The sequence below is a fragment of the Erythrolamprus reginae genome, chromosome 2 (assembly GCF_031021105.1).
Source record: "Erythrolamprus reginae isolate rEryReg1 chromosome 2, rEryReg1.hap1, whole genome shotgun sequence".
In the NCBI taxonomy this organism is placed as follows: Eukaryota; Metazoa; Chordata; class Lepidosauria; order Squamata; family Dipsadidae; genus Erythrolamprus; species Erythrolamprus reginae.
Genome location: NC_091951.1, coordinates 194,374,552 through 194,396,051, shown reverse-complemented (window position 1 = coordinate 194,396,051; position 21,500 = coordinate 194,374,552). Strand labels below are relative to the sequence as shown.

The 21,500-nt window shown below is 40.9% G+C and overlaps 1 protein-coding gene across 2 annotated transcripts in view; it reads left to right on the top strand.

Moving 5' to 3' along the window:
• Window positions 1–21,000, top strand: part of LOC139161618 (gametocyte-specific factor 1-like) — a 35,459-nt gene extending 14,459 nt beyond the window's left edge. For both annotated transcript variants that reach the window (XM_070740997.1, XM_070740998.1), the window contains exons 4-8: window positions 5,394–5,520; window positions 9,828–9,908; window positions 10,220–10,280; window positions 12,999–13,093; window positions 20,674–21,000. In XM_070740997.1, the coding sequence (XP_070597098.1) occupies window positions 5,394–5,520; window positions 9,828–9,908; window positions 10,220–10,280; window positions 12,999–13,093; window positions 20,674–20,687 (378 nt within the window). In that variant the 3' untranslated portion in view covers window positions 20,688–21,000. The remainder of the gene's footprint in view (window positions 1–5,393; window positions 5,521–9,827; window positions 9,909–10,219; window positions 10,281–12,998; window positions 13,094–20,673) is intronic.
• Window positions 21,001–21,500: the final 500 nt, after the last annotated feature.

Genomic DNA, 21,500 nt, shown 5'->3' with positions numbered 1-21,500 from the left:
TTTTTCTATGGCCGCGCATGTGTAGATGGTGGAGTTTGCGTTCCCCGCCGCCCACGCAAAGGGGAAACCCAATTCGGCTCCTCGCTGCTGCTGCGCTACCGAGCAGATCAGCTGCTGGGCGGCCGAAGGAACCTTCCCTGGGTCTTCCCCCTCTTGCTGGCGGGCGGGCGAGCGGCGGGCATCAGTGAGGAGCCGGGGTTTCCCCTTTGCGTGGGCGGCCGGGAAGACCCAGGTTGGGGGTTCGGGGGGGTGCTGGGAAGCCCCCCAGGCCGGCTGCGACCTTTTAAAACAGCCGCGCCGCTTCCCAGCTGAGTCCTGAAGCCAAACGTGGAAGTGGTTTTTTTTTTTAATTAATATTTTTTTAAAAATCGCGACATAGCGTTTCGCGAAGATCGAGATCGCGAAACTCGAGGGATCACTGTAATATAAAATCTCTAGAACCAATGATTTTATTCACCTGTAAGAAGTTGGAGAAGCAGCTTTTACATAAACTTTAAAAATAGTGAATTTCCAGCTTCATTCCAGCTCAAAAAACCTCAAAACCTATCTTTCTCAGTGAATCTAAACATTTCAACATGTCACGTCAGCTTAGGCAGCATACTCCACAATAATGAGCCAAATATTAGTTCTTCTTTGAGGGATTTTTTAAAAATACTTTTTTAAACTGAAGTTCCTTGAGTCTCTGACTTCTGATATATTTATACATAATTTATACTCCTGGCGATATGTTTTTACTTTTCCAAGAATATGATATTTTCCCCATGATTTGTGCAATATCACACTATTACCATATTTTGGGGACTAAGATTCACTGGTGTATAAGACGCACAAATATTTTGAAGAGGTAAGTAAGAGCCAGGGTGGCGCGCAGCAGGTAGAGTGCTGTACTGCAGGCCACTGAAGCTGACGGTAGATCTAAAGGTCAGCGGTTCAAATCTCATCACCGGCTCAAGGTTGACTCATCCTTCCATCCTTCCGAGGTGGGTAAAATGAGGACCCAGGTTGTGGGGGCAATAGCCTAGCTCTGTTAAAAAAGTGAAATTGCTAACATGTTGTAAGCCACCCTGAGTCTAAGGAGAAGGGTGGCATAAACATTGAATAAATTAAATTAAATTAAATTAAAATAAATAAATAAGAAAAAGTTTTTGTCCTCCCTGGCCACCAGACATCTTCTACATGCCTTGTTTTTTTGGAAACACGGGTTCATTTTTCATTTTTGCAAAAAATGGGGCCGACAAAGGTTTTGGGAGGCCTGTAGAGTGCTTCTGGAGGCTGGGGAAAGGCAAACCCCCCCCCCCCTGTTTTTGAAACAAAAAAAGCCCCAGTCTGTTTTTGCCTTCCCCCTCCCTTTAGGCATACTCTAAAGGCCTGCCAAGCCCTCTGCAGACCCCATTTTTGTGAAAAACTGGCCCATTTTTCACAAAAATAGGACACGGGGCAGGGCTTCAGGAGGCCTAAAATGGCTGCATTTGATGTATAAGACACACCAACATTTCCACCTCTTTTAGGGGTGGGGAGGTGCATCTTACACTCTGAAAAATACAGTACAGTGGTACCTCGTGATACGAGTTTAATTCGTTCCGGACCTGGGCTCTTAAGTCGAGCAGCTCTTATCTCGAACGACTTTTCCCCATAGGAATTAATGTAAATAATTTTAATTGGTTCCAGCCCTCAAAAAACTCACAAAGTTAGTCTAAATTATGCAGAAAGACATGTTTTTAATGAAGAAATGTACATGTACATATAAATGAATAATGAAGTTTCTTTCACTTAACTTGTATACTTTCTTAAACTTTTAAATTTACATATGTTCAACTTCTCTGCCACCCAATCCTGTAGGACAGAGGTCCCCAACCCTTTTTGCACCAGGGACCGGCTTTAAGCGATCAAGAGAGGAATGGGTGAATGAATGGACGGAGGGTGGGAAGGAAGGAAGGAAAGAGGGAAGGGACAGGAACAGAGGAAGGAAGCAAGGAAACTTATGAAAGGGGAGAGTAAGAGAGGAATGAGTGAAGGGAGGGAGGGAGGGAAGAAGGTGGGAAGGAGAAAGAAAAGAAGAAATAGAGGAAGGGAAGGTAAAAGAGAAAGAAAAAGAGCAAGAAAGAAAGAAAGAAAGAAAGAAAGAAAGGGGGAAGGGACAGGAACAGAGGAAGGAAGCAAGGAAACTTATGAAAGGGGAGAGTAAGAGAGGAATGAGTGAAAGGAGGGAGGGAGGGAAGAAGGTGGGAAGGAGAAAGAAAAGAAGAAATAGAGGAAGGGAAGGTAAAAGAGAGAAAGAAAAAGAGCAAGAAAGAAAGCTGCAAGCACCCCCCCGAGCCCCCCAGGCCGGCTGCAACCTTTTAAAACACGCGCGCCGCTTCGCAGCTGTCTCCTGAAGCCGAACGCGGAAGTTAGCGTTTGGCTTCAGGAGACAGCTCCTTGGCACTTGTATCTCGAATTTGGGCTTGTAAGTAGAACAAAAATATCTCTCCCCTCCCAGCTCTTATCTCGAGTTGCTCTTAAGTAGAGCAGCTCTTATGTCGGGGTTCCACTGTACTGTAATTCATTTGCAAAAAGGCTGAGGGGTTTTTCCTCATAAAATGGGCTTCAGTCCTTTCTTAGTACCAACAAGACAAATGACCCATCAGCAGCATTGAGACCACCAATTTTTTTACATGACAAAGACTTGCCATTGCAAACCAGAGTTTTGTTTGGAAGACTTTTAACTCACACAATTCATGATAATCTCCAGAGATTAAGTTCCAAACAAGCAGCAATCAGTGGAGCAGAATGTGTTGGCTATTGTCTCATTGCCAGTCTCAACAATAGAAGACAGAATCTGAATAGTTTATCCTCAGCCAGTCCTTGAATTGTCATAGTGTCCTCAGTTAACCTAACACGTTTAATCTTTATTCCTGTTTCCAAGGAAGATGCATTTTTAACCATACTTTACATTCTGGTCCCTTAACTGCAGACTCTTACCTTCCCGTAAATTTACTTTCCTAAACTAATATAAAATGTATTAGCTTCTGAATATTTTGAAATTGCTAAAACATTTCAAACTGGATTCAGCTTCTTTTTCTGTTTCTTTCCCTGGTGCAACCTGGCCTTCAGTTTCTTCATCTAGATTTGGCATTATAATGCCTTTCAGTGTTTACTTCATCAGGGCAACTCGTTCACTGCTAATGAGGCACACTGGCTTGTCTTTCACCTCCCTGCAAAATAAATCAGCTATCTAATTCTCTTTTATAATAAGGCCCTCAAAATGAAATGATAGAAACTCAAGTTGCCTTACTTCAAGGAAGACCCCATCAATATGTTTCTATCCCATAGCTACAGTTTTTCCTATGCAAGCTTAAAGAAATCAGTGTTTCAGTTATCTTCAATATGTATCAATGCTGAAATACCTAGGGTATGTATGTCTGCTCAGAAGGAAGGGCAAATAACAACCTGAAATGAAATGTAGTCAAGCTCATTTCTCTTCATAAATTACAAAGCCACACCTTCAATTTTATGAATTACTAGGTTATATTCATGCATTTGTTTGTTTCAAGGATCAGCTGGACAAGGTGTTTGTTTCAAGGATCAGCTGGACTTTCTTATTTAGCTTCTCATGCAAGCATCTCTGACTGGATGGTGGCAAATGGAAGGATTTATATTCCTTGCAGACAGCTGGTCATTTGCATTGTTCTCCGAGAATCATTTGGGCCACCTGGGGATTTATCTGTGTCATCAGGGTTACCTAAGTAGTGCAAATGGGTGTGGAGCCTTCTTGGAACTGCTCAAAGGACTGTGCAGGTAGATGATGTCATACCCCTCCCCTCTGTTGAGAAAGGGAAGTTCAGTTTTGACATAGATGGCCTCTTTGACCCATTTCAAACCAATGGTCCTCTCTGTCCAAAATATGAGCTTTGCTGTCTTCAGAAGAGTGGCCTTTGTCTTTTAAATGCAGATGGACTGCTGAATCTAGTCCTGAGGGGTTTGTTCTCCTATGTTGTGCCACTTTATAAATGTAAACATCTAGTCAGGGCTGAAGAAACTTCTTGGATGAGAAGCGAAAGTTTGCAAAGAAAAATTTAAAAATCTAGCTGGTTCTTGAAGAAAAAGCACTTTGGGGAAAACCATGAACTGGATATCTGAGAATCTCCATAGATATCCATGCATTGGTTAAGATTTAATCATGTGCAAAAAGCAGTTGGTAGATGTGCTGTGGTAGTGGTAGTTTTGGAGTTTAATAAAAAGACTTTGGAAAATAATGGACTAAGCCATGGGGGAAAGTCCCAAAAAGATCAAGAACACATGAGTCCCCCTGCCTATATTCTCTTCCTTTCATATATCCTCTCCTCTAAGCTCATTTTCACCCTCTTTTATATTATCACATGTCTATCTTTCTTCCTATGTATTTATGTATTGGACAAATGAATAAATAAAATAAAATAAATAAAATAATAGAGAAATATAAGGAGAACAATGGAATTAGTCCTCTCCTCTAAGCTCACTTTCACCCTCTTTTATATTATCACATGTCTATCTTTCTTCCTATGTATTTATGTATTGGACAAATGAATAAATAAAATAAAATAAATAAAATAATAGAGAAATATAAGGAGAACAATGGAATTAGTCCTCTCCTCTAAGCTCACTTTCACCCTCTTTTATATTATCACATGTCTATCTTTCTTCCTATGTATTTGTGTATTGGACAAATGAATAAATAAAATAAAATAAATAAAATAATAGAGAAATATAAGGAGAACAATGGAATTAGTATGCCAAATATGAAGAGGAAATCCTGGTTTGAAATTATGATTTTGGATGACCACAAATATTTTCTGAATGTGGCCGCTATGTAGGGATTCACACTTGTGCTAGCAATGGTGACAGTATTGAGAATCCATCAGGAGGTGATTTTTGAGATATATTTCCCTGTGTCCTGCCTTTCTTTTAGAGTTATTTAAGATAACATATTTGTGCACTTGTTTTACAGAGCCCAATTAAATAATGGCACCCAGCCAATGTGAGGACCCGGATTGTGGGGGCAATAGGCTGGCTCTGTTAAAAGGTGCTATTGCTAACATGTTGTAAGCCGCCCTGAGTCTAAGGAGAAGAACGGCATAAAAATTGAATGAATGAATGAATGTGGCAAATGTTGCAAAATAAAGCAAGATTGGATATGGTTAGTAGATTGACTGTAAACCAGACTAGGAAATTTTAAAAAAAATGTGAAGAAGATGATGGCAAATCTTATTGATGACAAATGGATGTTTCAGAACAGAGAAGGGAGGAAACTAAGAGCATTTGTGTTACAGTTATATGTCAAGATTTAAATTAATACACTCATGTTGTTAAAACAATGTCCTGGTGACCTGTCAGTAAAGCTTCTGTGGTTTTGTTACCTGTACTTATCTTTATAGAACCATCCTGGGATTGTGAAACAGCTGGTCACTTGCCCATTTAATGCTCGTCATCAAGTGCCCAGGGACGAGATCAGCCAACATATATCAAGCTGTGATGACAAACGATGCATTGAGCAGGACATTGGTAAAAATAAATCTTTAGGAATTGACTGTTGACAGCTATAACAATCCCTTACTTTACTGTTAGAGTTTCAAAAATGGTTTGTTGAGTAAGTTATCTTTTGCCTTCAAAAGGACTTTCAGGTGCTTTTGCAGGTATTGTTGCAGGTATTATAGACTGTGGGTTTGCTTTAAATTTGATTTGGAGTAGCATAGGTAAAACGACTACTTTTTTTTAATGACCTAACAGGTCCTTGGAGTCCTTAGTTTCATAAATCAATGACGTTTTATTGTCCAACATTGTGACATAAATGTTTCATGTTATAATAATAAAAGGTAGTCGGGGTTAGGTTTTGGAAATAATTTTGGGTCACTGGCATCTCCTGTTCAGTGGAGTGAAGCAAGTGGGGACAAAAGCTAGATATTACTTTCCCTTTTATGAAATAAGTGAATGTCATTGTGTTCTTAGACAACAAATATATATAACAGAAATTGAACATTAGCATCATACTTGGGGGTTTATTGATTGATGTAATCATTCCTAGACTGTCAGTTGCTTAAATAATTCCAGATGATTTACCATGCCATACTTAAAAATGATTAAAAATCATCAGAAAACGTATGGACAGTACCATCAGCACCCAAATGACCCATAGTATAAAATGTTTTTAAGGACTTCTTAAAAACCAGGAAGTGTAAGGCATTTCTTATCTTAGGAAATACCTGGGCATCTACTGAGAAGAGGCATTCTTGAAATCCTAGCTAGCCCCTTCACTTTTTGTAGTGTGTGGGAATCAAGATTGCATGGAATTTATTGAGTCTGGACAGAATAAACACTTCTATAGATACCAGAGTAACTTTTTCCCATCTGCTAGTTGGGCTGATACTGCAAGAAGAAAGCATTCTCTAAGTTCGCTCTTTGGATTAAAAAAAATAGCAATGTTTTAACCATTCAGAGTGAAGTACTTTGGAAATAAAAATCTCATTATATATTTACAACCTCTTCTCTAATGTACACTGCTCAAAAAAATAAAATAAAGGGAACACTCAAAGAACGCATCCTATATCTGAATGAATGAAATATTCTCATTGAATACTTTGTCCTGTACAAAGTTGGATGTGCTGACAACAAAATGAAATTGATTGTCAATTAGTGTTGCTTCCTAAGTGGACAGTTTGATTTCACAGAAGTTTGATTTACTTGGGAGTTATATTCTGTTCCCTTTATTTTTTTGAGCAGTATATGTATAAATGTGCCAGGATAAGTAAGTATGAAAGAACCAATATAGCTTGAATATTATTTAGCATAAACCTGAATACTTATCTCTTATTAACCCAATGTACTGTAAACCAGGGAGTAACTACTGTTCTGACCCAGTGCAACAGTGATTCATAGTAACTGAGTATCAGATTGAAGCCTATATTTAACATAATATCACACTGTCATAATTGTTGTCAAAAGATTAGTATCAACATTAATTGCAGTTAAGATTGGCCAAGGAGCCCCTTGATCTGGATCTGAAATACTCATCCCATAATTTTAATTTAAACTGTATTGCTATAATGTAGTTTACATCTTGAATTAAGGCAGGAGAAGGGGATTATTCTGAGAAAACAACATGTTCTTGCAGCCCGACTCTTGATTGTAAGTAAAAATGTAAATTGGGATAAGAGAAATAAGAACTAGCATGATATTTGCAGGTGGGGGGTTAGAATTGAACTCTTTCAGAATTTTGGTTTGGAGTAAAGAAAACACAGTTTTTTAGTTTCGTGTTCTTAAGTGTTCATGCGTGGAAAGCAATGGGGACCCAAAATAAATTCCTGCTTCTTCATTTTCTAGAGCCTCCAGATAGATGTTAAGGATTCTATAATATAAAAGATGTGGGCTCTACTGATGCTACTATCACTCAAGCCAATGGAAGAAATGGACATAGGAATTTTTTTTCTTGCAATGTTTTAAAGAATGGCCTTCAGAAATAGTTACACAGTAATACCTCATCTTACGAACTTAATTGGTTCCGGGATGAGGTTTGTAAGGTGAAAAGTTTGTAAGATGAAACAATGTTTCCCATAGGAATCAATGGAAAAGCCAATAATGCGTGCAAGCCCATTAGGAAAATCCAAAACATTAAGCCTTTTTTTAAAAAAAAGTGGGGGGGGGCCAGACTAAGCTGAGGCAAATGGAGTGGGGGGGAGGGACATGGAGAGGTGGCAAGAAGTGGCAGTCCCAACGAAGCAAGGCAAAAAGAGACACTCTTGAGCTCCATGGGTCTTTCCCTCCCGTTTTTGACCACCTTGTCCTGCTCATTTTCCCCACTCCTTTCTCCTCTTGAGATCCATGGGTCCCTCCCGTTTTTGCCCACCCTGTCCGGCTCATTTTCCCCACTCCTTTCTCCTCTTGAGATCCCGTTTTTGCTCACCCTGTCCTGCTCATTTTCCCCACTCCTTTCTCCTCTTGAGATCCATGGGTCCCTCCCGTTTTTGCCCACCCTGTCCGGCTCATTTTCCCCACTCCTTTCTCCTCTTGAGATCCATGGGTCCCTCCCGTTTTTGCCCACCCTGTCCGGCTCATTTTCCCCACTCCTTTCTCCTCTTGAGATCCCGTTTTTGCTCACCCTGTCCTGCTCATTTTCCCCACTCCTTTCTCCTCTTGAGATCCATGGGTCCCTCCCGTTTTTGCTCACCCTGTCCTGCTCATTTTCCCCACTCCTTTCTCCTCTTGAGATCCATGGGTCCCTCCCGTTTTTGCCCACCCTGTCCGGCTCATTTTCCCCACTCCTTTCTCCTCTTGAGATCCCGTTTTTGCTCACCCTGTCCTGCTCATTTTCCCCACTCCTTTCTCCTCTTGAGATCCATGGGTCCCTCCCGTTTTTGCTCACCCTGTCCTGCTCATTTTCCCCACTCCTTTCTCCTCTTGAGATCCATGGGTCCCTCCCGTTTTTGCTCACCCTGTCCTGCTCATTTTCCCCACTCCTTTCTCCTCTTGAGATCCATGGGTCCCTCCCGTTTTTGCTCACCCTGTCCTGCTCATTTTCCCCACTCCTTTCTCCTCTTGAGATCCATGGGTCTCTCCCGTTTTTGCCCACCCTGTCCGGCTCATTTTCCCCACTCCTTTCTCCTCTTGAGATCCCGTTTTTGCTCACCCTGTCCTGCTCATTTTCCCCACTCCTTTCTCCTCTTGAGATCCATGGGTCCCTCCCGTTTTTGCTCACCCTGTCCTGCTCATTTTCCCCACTCCTTTCTCCTCTTGAGATCCATGGGTCCCTCCCGTTTTTGCTCACCCTGTCCTGCTCATTTTCCCCACTCCTTTCTCCTCTTGAGATCCATGGGTCTCTCCCGTTTTTGCTCACCCTGTCCTGCTCATTTTCCCCACTCCTTTCTCCTCTTGAGATCCATGAGTCCCTCCCGTTTTTGCTCACCCTGTCCTGCTCATTTTCCCCACTCCTTTCTCCTCTTGAGATCCATGGGTCTCTCCCGTTTTTGCTCACCCTGTCCTGCTCATTTTCCCCACTCCTTTCTCCTCTTGAGATCCATGGGTCCCTCCCGTTTTTGCTCACCCTGTCCTGCTCATTTTCCCCACTCCTTTCTCCTCTTGAGATCCATGGGTCTCTCCCGTTTTTGCTCACCCTGTCCTGCTCATTTTCCCCACTCCTTTCTCCTCTTGAGATCCATGAGTCCCTCCCGTTTTTGCTCACCCTGTCCTGCTCATTTTCCCCACTCCTTTCTCCTCTTGAGATCCATGGGTCTCTCCCGTTTTTGCTCACCCTGTCCTGCTCATTTTCCCCACTCCTTTCTCCTCTTGAGATCCATGGGTCCCTCCCGTTTTTGCTCACCCTGTCCTGCTCATTTTCCCCACTCCTTTCTCCTCTTGAGATCCCGTTTTTGCTCACCCTGTCCTGCTCATTTTCCCCACTCCTTTCTCCTCTTGAGATCCATGGGTCTTTTCCCCAGTTTGGAAGGGGGGAATTTGTCGCTGGGATTCAAAGCAGCGCTGGCAACAATGAAGGGAATTGAGGAGCTTCAGGGAAATCCCCGCGGCTGCTCGGGTTTGTAAGGTGAAAATAGTTCGGAATAAGAGGCAAAAAAATCTTAAACACTGGGTTCGTATCATGAAAAGTTCGTATGAAGAGGGGTTCGTAAGATGAGGTATCACTGTATTGCCATCAAACCTAATAGCCATTAAGCTCCATCATTTCTATAAACTGAAGCCATTTTTAGGCTAACCTGTAGGGTGGGTTAGTATAGTGTAGTCAAATGTGATTCCAAAAATTAATGCTGACAGCATTAAATTGGGTCATTTTGGAAGCATTTTTCTCTCATTTTTTGTTATAGCAAGTCAAGCAGAGAATAAAAGAAAAGTGAATGTGATAAGTTCATGGCAGTCTCCTCCATGTGAAGAAGATTGGGACAAAGGTGAGAATTGTGTAGTTAGAATACTGCAAGTTTGAGCCTTCCCTTTCTCTTTTTGAATTATAATTAGTATGAAAAGATACTCCTTTCAAACCTCTGTTCTTACATTATTTTCTATCCTGTGCTGTTATTATCCTTGGCTAAGCAGAAATTAGAACATTTTACAACCTAAGGTTATCCATTCTCATGTAGATTAATTATATTTCTGCATTGCTTCCTTTGGCACCAAACCCTAGATTAGTTTTTTCCTTAATTAAAAAAAGAACTTATGTTCATTTCCATAAGTAAAAACTGATATTTTTGTACAATGATAGATATAGCAGACCAATCAGACTCTACCTTTGTTTGGGGCACAGGCTGCTGTGCAGTGAACAGGTAAGTTGTGTTTCCTTTCCATTCTTAAACATAAGATCATTCTCTCAACAGTCCTATTTGCTCTAATTCAGTGGTCCTCAACCTGGGGGTTGGGACCCCTTTGGGGGTCGAACAACTGTTTCACAGGGGTCGCCTAAGACCATGGGAAAAGACAAATTTCCCATGGTGTTAGGAACTAAAGCTTCTATTCTGGCACCTTGGAACATATTTTAACAATCCGACCAATCAGGCATTTACAGTGGGCGTGTCCCTCTGACCTTCCTGCCAATCAGCTTCAACCTTTGTTGGGAGAATTGGAGCTAGACTTGTGGTTGGGGGTTACCACAACATGAGGAACAGTATTAAGGGGTTGTGGCATTTGAAAGTTTGAGAACCACTGCTCTAAATAGAGATGGTTTTTTAAGGAATTTTTATTGAAAAGTTTTTCTATAAATTAGAAACATTGTGGCTTATTGCTGACCAAGAAAGTTGTTACTTTATGCTTTTGAATTTTTATTCTGTTACAGATAGTCCTCAATTTATAACCATTTGCTTACTGACAGATTGAATTAACTTTGGCCTCAGAAAGGATAAAGCACTTCCGACAAATGCAAAATATCGCACATGCACTCCGCAGTCATTTGATCACAATCTGGGCACTTTGTAATCTGTTCACACTTACGACTGCCTGGTCACAAAGCTAGCATCACTGGCATTGGGGGGGAGCAAAGGATTGCGAAATAAGCAAAACTAGCAGGATTTCCTCTCGGCTCCTCTCGCATTACCAACTATTTCTTCTTCCTGCCACCACTGATTATCTTAACTGGGGCTTATTTTGGGGAGTAGGGCTTATATTATGAGCTTCCTGAAAAATCATGCTAGGGTTTATTTTGGGGAAAACATGGTATTGGCCTCCTGTGACTGCTTTTTCAACCTGGTTCCTTGTGATGGAACTCAGAGAAGTTTAAAGCTTCTGTCATTAGCATTTTATATGAATTACATACTGTATATCCTTGTCATTGAGTTTCCCACTTCCTGGGTGAAATTTATTCTATACCAGATAGGCAAATCCAGTTTTAGTCCATTGCCCCTGAAAACTATAGCAATGTAATAATAATTATAATCAAGATTCACCTTTACTGACTCAGCTAGAAAGATGTCATCTAATTGAAATTTACTAATTGCAGTAAGGTAAAATCAAAAGTGTAGGTAGTTGCCTTCCAGCTTTACTCTAGAGATATTGGTCTATAGTAAATTGCATTAGTTAACCACCGTAAAGAGGGCTTTTCTAATGAATAGTATAATTAGTTTGTTTGGTAGGACATTCCATGAATATCTATCTATCTATCTATCTATCTATCTATCCTATGTCTTCTTTTCTCTGCCTGCTGTTCAGAAATTTTAAGTAGACCTCAGTTGCCAGCTAAGTTTCTATATTGTGGAGTTGTTATGCGAATAACAACCAAGCTGGGTTTTCTCTTTGTTTTGTTATTCTTTTTTTTTTCTGTTTCCATTCTGTTTTATTAAATAAAGCAAAAAATAACATCCCTCCATCTAAATGTCAGAAAACTATTGCAATGTAAGAATTTAGTAATCTATTATTTGAAAGCTCCTGTCTTAGGGCTTTGTTAAGAACTAATTTGGTAATGCTGTCAGCTCGATTCTCAATCTTAGTTTAATTATAAAATGGCAACAAATGGGGTGGTGGTGAATAGAGATTGTTCAGTACTGGAAATAGCACAATTAAATGCTGAATAGAAGTGTAGCAAATGTCAGTGGCAAATCTGTTTATCTTCTGTTACAGAGGAACATAACAGAGGCATTCGTCCTGACCCGCAGAAACTTTAAAAATTAGTAGTCCTTGAGTTATGACAGTACCCGGAACTGGAATTTCTGTCACTGATACAGCTGCAAAGTGCAACATCCCATGACCACCCCACTTAACCAAGGCATTCTCTGTTGCTGGTGTTAATCAACCCCCCCTGGTTTTTAAGCAAGGACCCACCTCAACCCAAGCCATTACCCTAATTTGTGCCCTTTTGGCTGCCCTACATTCTTGCCCTGCTCACCCCATGGAATGTAATTGCACCCTGCCCAAATTACATATAGCAGTGTTTCCCAACCTTAGCAACTTGAAGATATTTGGACTTCAACTCCCAGAATCCCCCAGCCAGCGAATGCTGGCTGGGGAATTCTGAGAGTTGAAGTCCAAATATCTTCAAGTTGCCAAGGTTGGGAAACACTGACATAGAGCCTTCTTAGGAAGCTTTGATATCTTCCAAAGCCTTACAAGGAGGTTTTATGTTTTAGGAAGAAAGCCTGGTGGGGCCAGCCGCTGCCTCGCAAAGGGCCAGGCACCCTTCCTCAGCAGTGGGAGGAGGAAGGCGGCAAAGGTCAACTCAAGGGAGGCGGTGGAGGTGGCAGAGCCCAGAGGCAGCACAGTGCAGGGCAGCCCAAAGAGCAGACAATGAGGGTGGATGGCTGTCGGGAGTGCAGACAGTCGGGCATCTGAATTTTGATCACATGATCATGCAGGCACTGCACAACCATAATGTCAAGGACTGGGTGCAAGTACCATTCATTCACTGCCGTTGTAATTTCAGATGGCCACTGAATGAATGCTTGCTAAGTGAGGACTGCCTATATATTATTCTCTCTCCTGTAAAAAATGCACATTAAATTTAAGCAAAAGCAGGAAAATGAACGTTTCTTCTCCCCCCCCCCTTTTTTTTTCCCCAGACCAATTTCCAACCCGATAATAGGACAAAGGAGCCATCTAGCTTCAGGCCTGCGAGCTCCTAGGACTTTGCCTTTCATTCTGCCATGGAAGAACTGTAAGTAACGATGATCTCTGCATGGTAGACCTTGGACTGTGTGCGATAAAGCACTCCCCATGCACTACGGTGTTTTATATTGAGAACATATTGTGGTTTTTCTTTTTAAAAAAAGAAATAAGCCCCCGCCTATAACATCAGTGCACTATGTACTGAAAACTATGTCCATTATAGATAAAAGGTAAGAACTTGGGAAGACTTGCTTATGCACTTCACCTAAAGTTAATAATACCGTTTGTTATTCATTGATAATATCTGATGGAAATATTTGTACGCCTGAGCATTATAGCAATCATTATTTTTCATTAAGAAAAGCTCATAATTGAGTCTGCGGAGAGGGGCGGCATACAAATCTAAATAATAAATAAATAAATCTATAAATGTCTATATGGATATATTGTCTGTTTACCTTGATGAGAGGCAGTTGTCTCTGCTAAGTTAAGGGTTGCACCATAAAATCAAGACATGGACCAGCTGCATATATGTAACTAATATGAATATGGGTCAAGACACATTTAAAAATACGATTTTACAAGAACAAGCTAATTTTAATTGTCTTCAGACTGAATGCATATAAGAAAGATCAGTCGTTGAAATGTGAAAAGAATGAAATTGGATTTCAAATGAATAGGTATTCTGTTTATGGGAATTATTCCCTAGGCAGGTAATTAATATACTTTAAAACGGCTATGCTGTTTGTCCCTGTTGATGCAGGAATAGGAGGCAAGTTACTAGTTTTACTGATTTGTCCTGGGAAATTGGGAGAGTGGAAGTTCTCGTCTTGCCTTGGACATGAAGCCAGCTCGCTCTCAGCCCTAGGAAGCAGATGAAAGCAAGCCATTTCTGAAAAACCTTGCCAAGAAAACTATCTAGAAAATGTCTGAGAATCAAGCATTGATTAAATAATAATAATAATAATAATAATAATAATAATAATAATAATAAATTAGATTTGTATGCCGCCCCTCTCCGAAGACTTGGAAGAAGAAAAAGGAGAGGCAGTTAACAAGAAGCCTTTTCTGCCCAGAGACTACAGTGGTACCTCATCTTACGAATGCCTCTTCTAACAAACTTTTTGCCTCTTCTTCTGAACTATTTTCACCTTACGAACCCAAGCAGCTGCTGCTGGGATGAAGGGGTTTCTTTCCCCCCCTCTTTTTTGAAGAAAGAAAAGGGAGGGGCAGCTTGGAGTAGGAAACATTTTGCAGAGAACAACGTGCTTGCAAAGGAACTGAAAGGGTGTCTTTTTAAGAAAGAAAACGGAGGAGGGAGGGGCAGCTTGGGGGAGGAAAATTTTTGCAGAGAACAACGTGCTGGTGTCTTTTGAAGAAAGAAAAGGGAGGGGCGCCCCCCTTGCCTTCCTGCCCACTCACCTTTTAGCCTAGCCTTGCTTCTTCCACCCAACCCCTTTAGCTGCTCCTCCCTGCCCTCTGTTCGCCTCCCTTCTAAAGTTTGGGATTTTCCTGAAGGATTTGCACGCATTATTTGCTTTTACATTGATTCCTATGGGAAACATTGTTTCATCTTACAAACTTTTCACCTTACGAAATGAGGTACCACTGTATTTGTTATGCTTGCATAATATGCTGCCTCCTTCCCCCCATCCACCTCCCAAATCAGTTGTCTGTTTAAGCTTGCTGAATAGAATCCAACCTTTATGTAGTTGTCATGGGAGAAGTGTTTAATTTCATTACTCTTGTCTCACTGGACAAGAGAGGGCGCTATTTACCCCTAACTTCTCTAAAACAGCTGCTTTGAAATATAAGTGCCAGAGGACAAGAAGAGGCATAAATAGCATCTTAACAGTTGTTAGATTTTTAGTATTGATTCCTGTTAAATTTGGTAGGAGCTTCATAGTGAACAGCTGCATTAGACTTGGTTTGCAGAGCCTGTCTCAGTTCGGCTCTCATAAGCTGCAACAATCTGGAATATGTTGCATCGTTATTCTTGTCTCTCCTTGGGCGTCAACAATGGGGAATGAATGACTGGACTAACGTCATTTTTTTCTTTCTCCTGTTCTATCCCTGAGGTGACAAAACGCTTCTTCCAGTTCTCAACTTATAATCGGTTATAAGGAAGAATGCAATGTTCTTCCAGTGTTTCTTTTTCCTGGTTATGTAGCATGTGACTGGGTTTCTGCAAACTGGGCCTCTCACAATTTCAGAATAGCTAAAACTCTGGTTTTGTGTGTGCCAGATATTGTATTTGCAAAAGTAACTTGCAACGAATACTCTGGACATCCTTAGTTGAATATGACTTCTTATGAATGCAATTATTTTTTCTCGCAGAGATTTTTGTGGCATTCATGCAAAGATGTCCTTTCACATTTGCCATTTAAACATTGGGATAGGTAAGGACATGAGGGTTACCTTGGAATTTTGGCTTCTCTAAAAGAAAGGGCCCATTTTGCTTTAGACAGGGATGTCCATGAATCTAGTGATTCCAGCTATAAAATATTGGAAGAAGAGAATTATGTACCCATTGCTTAATGAGTCGATCCTCCAATTTCTCAGGAGACTAGATGTTAAGCCAATATAATTAAAGTTGATTTGGCTGCATAGATGTATGCCACATAAATTACTTTATGATCCTGTAGATGAGGATGGGTGTATGAAATAGGCAAAGGTGTTTGGGGAAAAGTAATAGATAATATTCTTTGGCAAGTACATACATGCATATTTGCATATGTGCTGAAGGAAATGAAAGGAGAAAAAGATAACTGAGGTTGTAGTAATGATTTTTATAGGGTAGCTAAAAAGTGGGAGGGGCTGTTCAGCCTAAAGGAAGATTTGGGCTCCAAGAAGTAAGTCTTACTGATCCCTCAATCTTTTTCTTGTGCTTTTATTGAAAGATCTGAATTTTTCAGAATGTAGCTCCACTCATATTTTAAATCTACAGTGAAGTGCAAGACAGTGACTTAGCTTGCATAAAGTAATTAAGGAAATAGTAACAACATCAGCATTTGAGTGTCATTGAAAGTAACTTAAGAGTCACTCTCCACTTTGAATTGCTCCATTAAGCCCAGTGTTTTAAAACAGCAATCCAAATGTCTCTTCTTTTTCATTAATCTGTCTAATTGAATTATCTGGAGAAAATGACATAGGGGGAGTTTTATATCAAATTTGCTCTACATTTTTTATTAAAAGTATATCTCATTATACACTGCTCAAAAAAATAAAGGGAACACTTAAACAACACAATATAACTCCAAGTAAATCAAACTTCTGTGAAATCAAACTGTTCACTGGGAAGCAACACTGATCAATTTCACATGCTGTTGTGCACATTCAGCTTTCTACAAAACAAAGTGTTCAATGAGAATATTTCATTCATTCAGATCCAGGATGTGTTATTTGAGTGTGCCCTTTATTTTTTTGAGCAGTATAGATAGTTCTGGACTTGTAATCATTCCATTAATAATGGTTTGAAGGCACAATTGCGTTGAAAAAGGTGAGTTGTGACCATCACACCACCTTGTCCACAGCAGACGGCGACTGTCATAAACCAAGCCGGTTACTAAGCATTCAAGTTGCGATCAGGTGATTATGGGACTGGTACAAGGGTCGTAATTTTGAGAATGGATCATAGTACATTTTTTTTCAGTGCCATTATAACTTCAAACCATCATTAAACAAATAGTTGTAAGTCAAGGACTACCTGTAGATAGCTTTATATTGGGTTTTCTGTTCTAAATTATGGCTAAGATCTTTCAACTATTTTGGAAAAATAAGCACTGGGCTAAATGTGAAGTTCTTATTTTTAACATCAGCTGTTGTGTCTGAAATGTTAACATTGCTTGAACAGTGTTAACATGAATTGAACAGTGGGCCTTATCCAACAACATGACATTTAATGTGGAGAAAAATCAAGATTTTATACTTAGACAAGAAAAACCAAAAACACAAATACAGAGTAGGGAAAACGTAGCTAAAACACAGTAATTGCAAGAGGGATTTTGGAGTCCTAGTGGACAATCATTTAAACATGAGACAGTATGTGTGAGCAGCAGCCGAATATAATCTTTGGTTATATAAACAGAGACGTAGAATCAAAATCATGTGAAGTATTCATACTGCTCTATAAAGCCTTAGCAAGGGCCACACCTGGAATATTGCATCCAGTTTTGATCACCACATTACAAAAAAAGATGTTGAAACTTGGTGGGGAAAAAGGGCAAAGAAGAGCAACTAAAATGATCAAAGGCCTGGAGATAAAAAACATATGAACTAGGTTGCAGGAATTGGGTACGGTTCCTGTAGAGAAAAGAAGGACTAGAGGGGACATGATCGCATAGGGTTTTGTCCCTCCTGAAGTTTTGACTAATTCCACAAAATCTTTTGTCATTACCTGAGTTTAATGGAAGTTGAAGTCCAAAACATATAGAATATAATAGGCCGTTAGTGCCTCTGTTTTAGATATTGTGCAATTATCATGAAAGTGCTTTGAAAGGTAATGTGTAATAGCTACTGTAAGTATTAGCCACTAATAGTTTTCTCTACTTGTTATTTTCCAATAGATTGATTAAGAATACAGTATAACCTAATTGAAGAAATAAGGTCTTAAGCATAAAACGTATCAGGAAAGACTTAATGAACTCAATCTGTATAGTCTGGAGGACAGAAGGAAAAGGGGGGACATGATCAAAACATTTAAATATGTTAAAGGGTTAAATAAAGTCCAGGAGGGAAGTGTTTTTAATAGGAAAGTGAACACAAGAACAAGGGGGCACAATCTGAAGTTAGTTGGGGGAAAGATCAAAAGCAACATGAGAAAATATTATTTTACTGAAAGAGTAGTAGATCCTTGGAACAAACTTCCAGCAGACGTGGTAGATAAATCCACAGTAACTGAATTTAAACATGCCTGGGATAAACATACAGTGATCTCTCGGTTAGCGCGGGGGTTACGTTCCAAGACCTCCCGCGCTAACCGATTTCCGCGTTATACTGGATGCGGAAGTAAAAACCACCATCTGCGCATGTGCGCCATTTTTTTCATGGCCGCACATGCGCAGATGGTGGAGTTTGCGTGTGGGCGGCGGGGAAGACCAAGGGAAGATTCCTTCAACCGCCCAACAGCTGATCTGCTCCGCAGCGCGGAAGCAGCGAGGAGCCGAAGATGGGGTAAAGGCAAAGGGGAAACCCCATCTTCGGCTCCTCGCTGCTGCCGCGCTGCGGAGCGGATCAGGTGTTGGGCGGCTGAAGGAACCTTCCCTTGGTCTTCCCGCCAGATCGCTTGCCGCTTGCCAGTCCACGCCCCCCTGGATGAGCGGCCTCGCATGGCCCCAGCGCCGGACTCCGTTGCCGAACGTCGAAACCGGAAGGGGCGAGGTGGGGGAGAACGGGAGGCTCAGCATTCCGTCAGTCGCAGCGCTGGCTGTCAACTTTTCTTTTTAGCACTGGGGAGGCAAGTCAGCTCCTGCCCAGTTTTAAAAAGAAAAGTTGACAGCCAGCGCTGCGGCTGATGGAATGCTGAGCTTCCCGTTCTCTCTCCGCCCCCTCGCCCCTTCGCCCCCCTTTGTTCCTAGGAGAAGTGCTGGTGAGGAGCAGAAGGTCTGTCTTGCCTCAATCCCCAGCACTTCTCCTAGGAACACAGGGAGGCGAAGGGGCGAGGGGGGGGGGGGAGAGAAAACGGGAGGCTCAGCATTCCGTCAGTCGCAGCGCTGGCTGTCAACTTTTCTTTTTAGCACTGGGGAGGCAAGTCAGCTCCTGCCCAGTTTTAAAAAGAAAAGTTGACAGCCAGCGATTGTTCCGCTGCCGCCAGCATGGCCTGGCTGGCAGCGGAAGATGTAACGGAGCCCACGGGGGATTCGCCTTCCTCCCACCCGCAGCCGAGACTGATCGTGGGCTCCTTCGCAACCTCGGAGAGCTTCCAGGGCATGAAAGCTCACAAAAACCAGGAAGCTCTCCGAGGTTGCGAAGGAGCCCACGATCAGTCGGCTGCCGGCGGGAGGAAAGCGAATGCCACGGGGCTGGGCTCGGCTCCCCCCTCGGCTCCCCCCCTTACCAGCCCCGCCGCGGAAGGGTCCATTCTGTTCCCTGCCGGCCCGATTGAGCGGCCGGCGGTCTCCATTCAGGGAACAGACGTCCACCCCCTCCTCGGAGTCCCCGGCACCCAGCGTCCCCATGCCGCCTCCACCTCCCGGTAATGCGCCCGACCTCTGCCTCTCTCTTTCTCTCTCATATACCACGCCGGCAACAGGGAGAGAAAGAGAGAGAGAACTAGCGTGGACTTATTTTTTATTTTTTAATATTTTATTTTTTTAATTAATATTTTTTGAAAAACCGCGTTGCAGCGTTTCGCGCTAATCGAGAACGCGCAAATCGAGGGATCACTGTATATCCATCCTAAGATAAAATACAGGAAATAGTATAAGGGCAGACTAGATGGATCATGAGGTCTTTTTTTGCCGTCAGACTTCTATGTTTCTATGTTTCTATAATAATTATTCCTTAGTATTTCATTTAGTTTGATTTCTTTCAAAAAACCCTACTGTAACTTAAGGATAATATATGACAATTGTAATGGCTAGATACAGATAGGATCTCATTGTAAAAGACTCCCAGCTAAATATTTCTGTTCTTGTTTACGTTTCATCAAATATTTTAATTTTGAGAAATGCTGATATATACAGTAATCACTTTATGTTCACTGTATTTCCAGGTTTGTTTTTGTCTTATGCCTCTGTTTTGAAATTTTAATTCTAATTCTACCAGGTAGCCGTCGGTGAGAAATTAGTAGAGAATGTGTGGAACTTTCCCACCCCCCAAAAGACTGGGCTTTGAGATTACAGTTTCTCCATGACAAATATAAATATTTATGCATTCATTAATTTGATTTATAGCCCATCTTTCATCCAGGAACTGAAAGGAGCACGCATAGGGGCGCTCCCGTATTTTTCCTCAGAACATAACCTTATGAGCAGCTTAGTTTGAAACATAGCAATGCATTCAGTAATTTGATTTATACCCTTTCTTTCATCCAAGGGCTGAAGGGAGCATGCATAACACCCTATTTCCCCCAGAATAATAACTTTATAAATAGCTCAGTCAGTGACATTGTTATCATTGAGTTTCTATTGGCAGCGATGGGTTTGAATTGGGTGCTGTCTATTAGACTTCTAATATCTGAACTACTGTACCACACTACATCAAATATAGAAAAGAATAGGGAGAGCTAAACAATTTTCCTAAGTGCCTCAATCGTTGCTTCAAACTGTAGCTTAGAAAGACTCTTCTAGGAATGTGTGTGTCAGCCTGAAGTTAATTCAGATAATGGTTTGACAGAACTTGCTTTGTTCAAGGGCATTGCAAAAGTCTCAACCAATTTCCAGCTTTTTGGATAGCTAAAAAAATGTCGCTCTAGGCCACAATGCATATGGATAAGACAAATTCTGCACTTGCTCCTTATTCTGGTTAAGACATTTTGTTTTTCCTGCCTATCACTGTAAGCATGTTAACTGTGTGAAGAATTGATGGTGTTTTCTTGAGGTTTAATGGCTTGCCTGATACTTCTTTTGTCTGGATTATCATAGCTTCTATTTTGAGATCTAAAACTGCATGCTTTTCATTTAATTGCAGATGCTGAAAATTGAAGGCCATGGCAAAAGCTGTTTCTTCCATTGGATCTCAAGTATTCATTATCTATTCTCAGAAAGATTGAAATGCCAGTAAAGACACTGGTGCCAAGCTATTTTCTTGTTTTGAGGTTGCAAAAATAAAAGAATTCAAATTCTTAACTGCATATGGGGCGGTTAACAATATAGTTGCCAAGAGCATGTTGCTTAATTGTTAATATGAATATAGAAGTTCACTCCTAAAAGTCTAATAAGACAAATAAACTTGGTATAAAAGGAAAAGTGAAGAGTAGGAGAAATGTCTGGACAATAAAAATGATTTACTGTAGGATATGAGCACTCTCTGTAACTTTCTACATGTTGAGGTATAATTCCTAGCATTTGTTGTCATCGGCAATGCCAGCTGCAGTTCCCAAAAATTGAAATTCATCAATATTTGGAAAACCACATATTTCCAGTTAAATGCCCTGATATGGCAAGTCATGATTCATCCCCATTTCTAAGATGATCTGTTTCTTAGCACACAAATCTGATGCTGCAATTCAGTTTTCTGAACCATTTATGATATATTTTTAGGCCCAGTTTTATTTTCGTTTTATTTTATAGAGTCAAGAAATATTGCAGAGTAGCCTTATAGGAGAAATGGGAGGCATTATTATTATTTATTTATTATTATTATTATTATTATTATTATTATTATTATTATTATTTATTAGATTTGTATGCCGCCCCTCTCCGTAGACTCGGGGCGGCTCACAGCAATAGTAAAAAACAATATACAATAACAAATCTAATAATTAAAATATCTAAAAAACCCTTATTTAAAAGCAA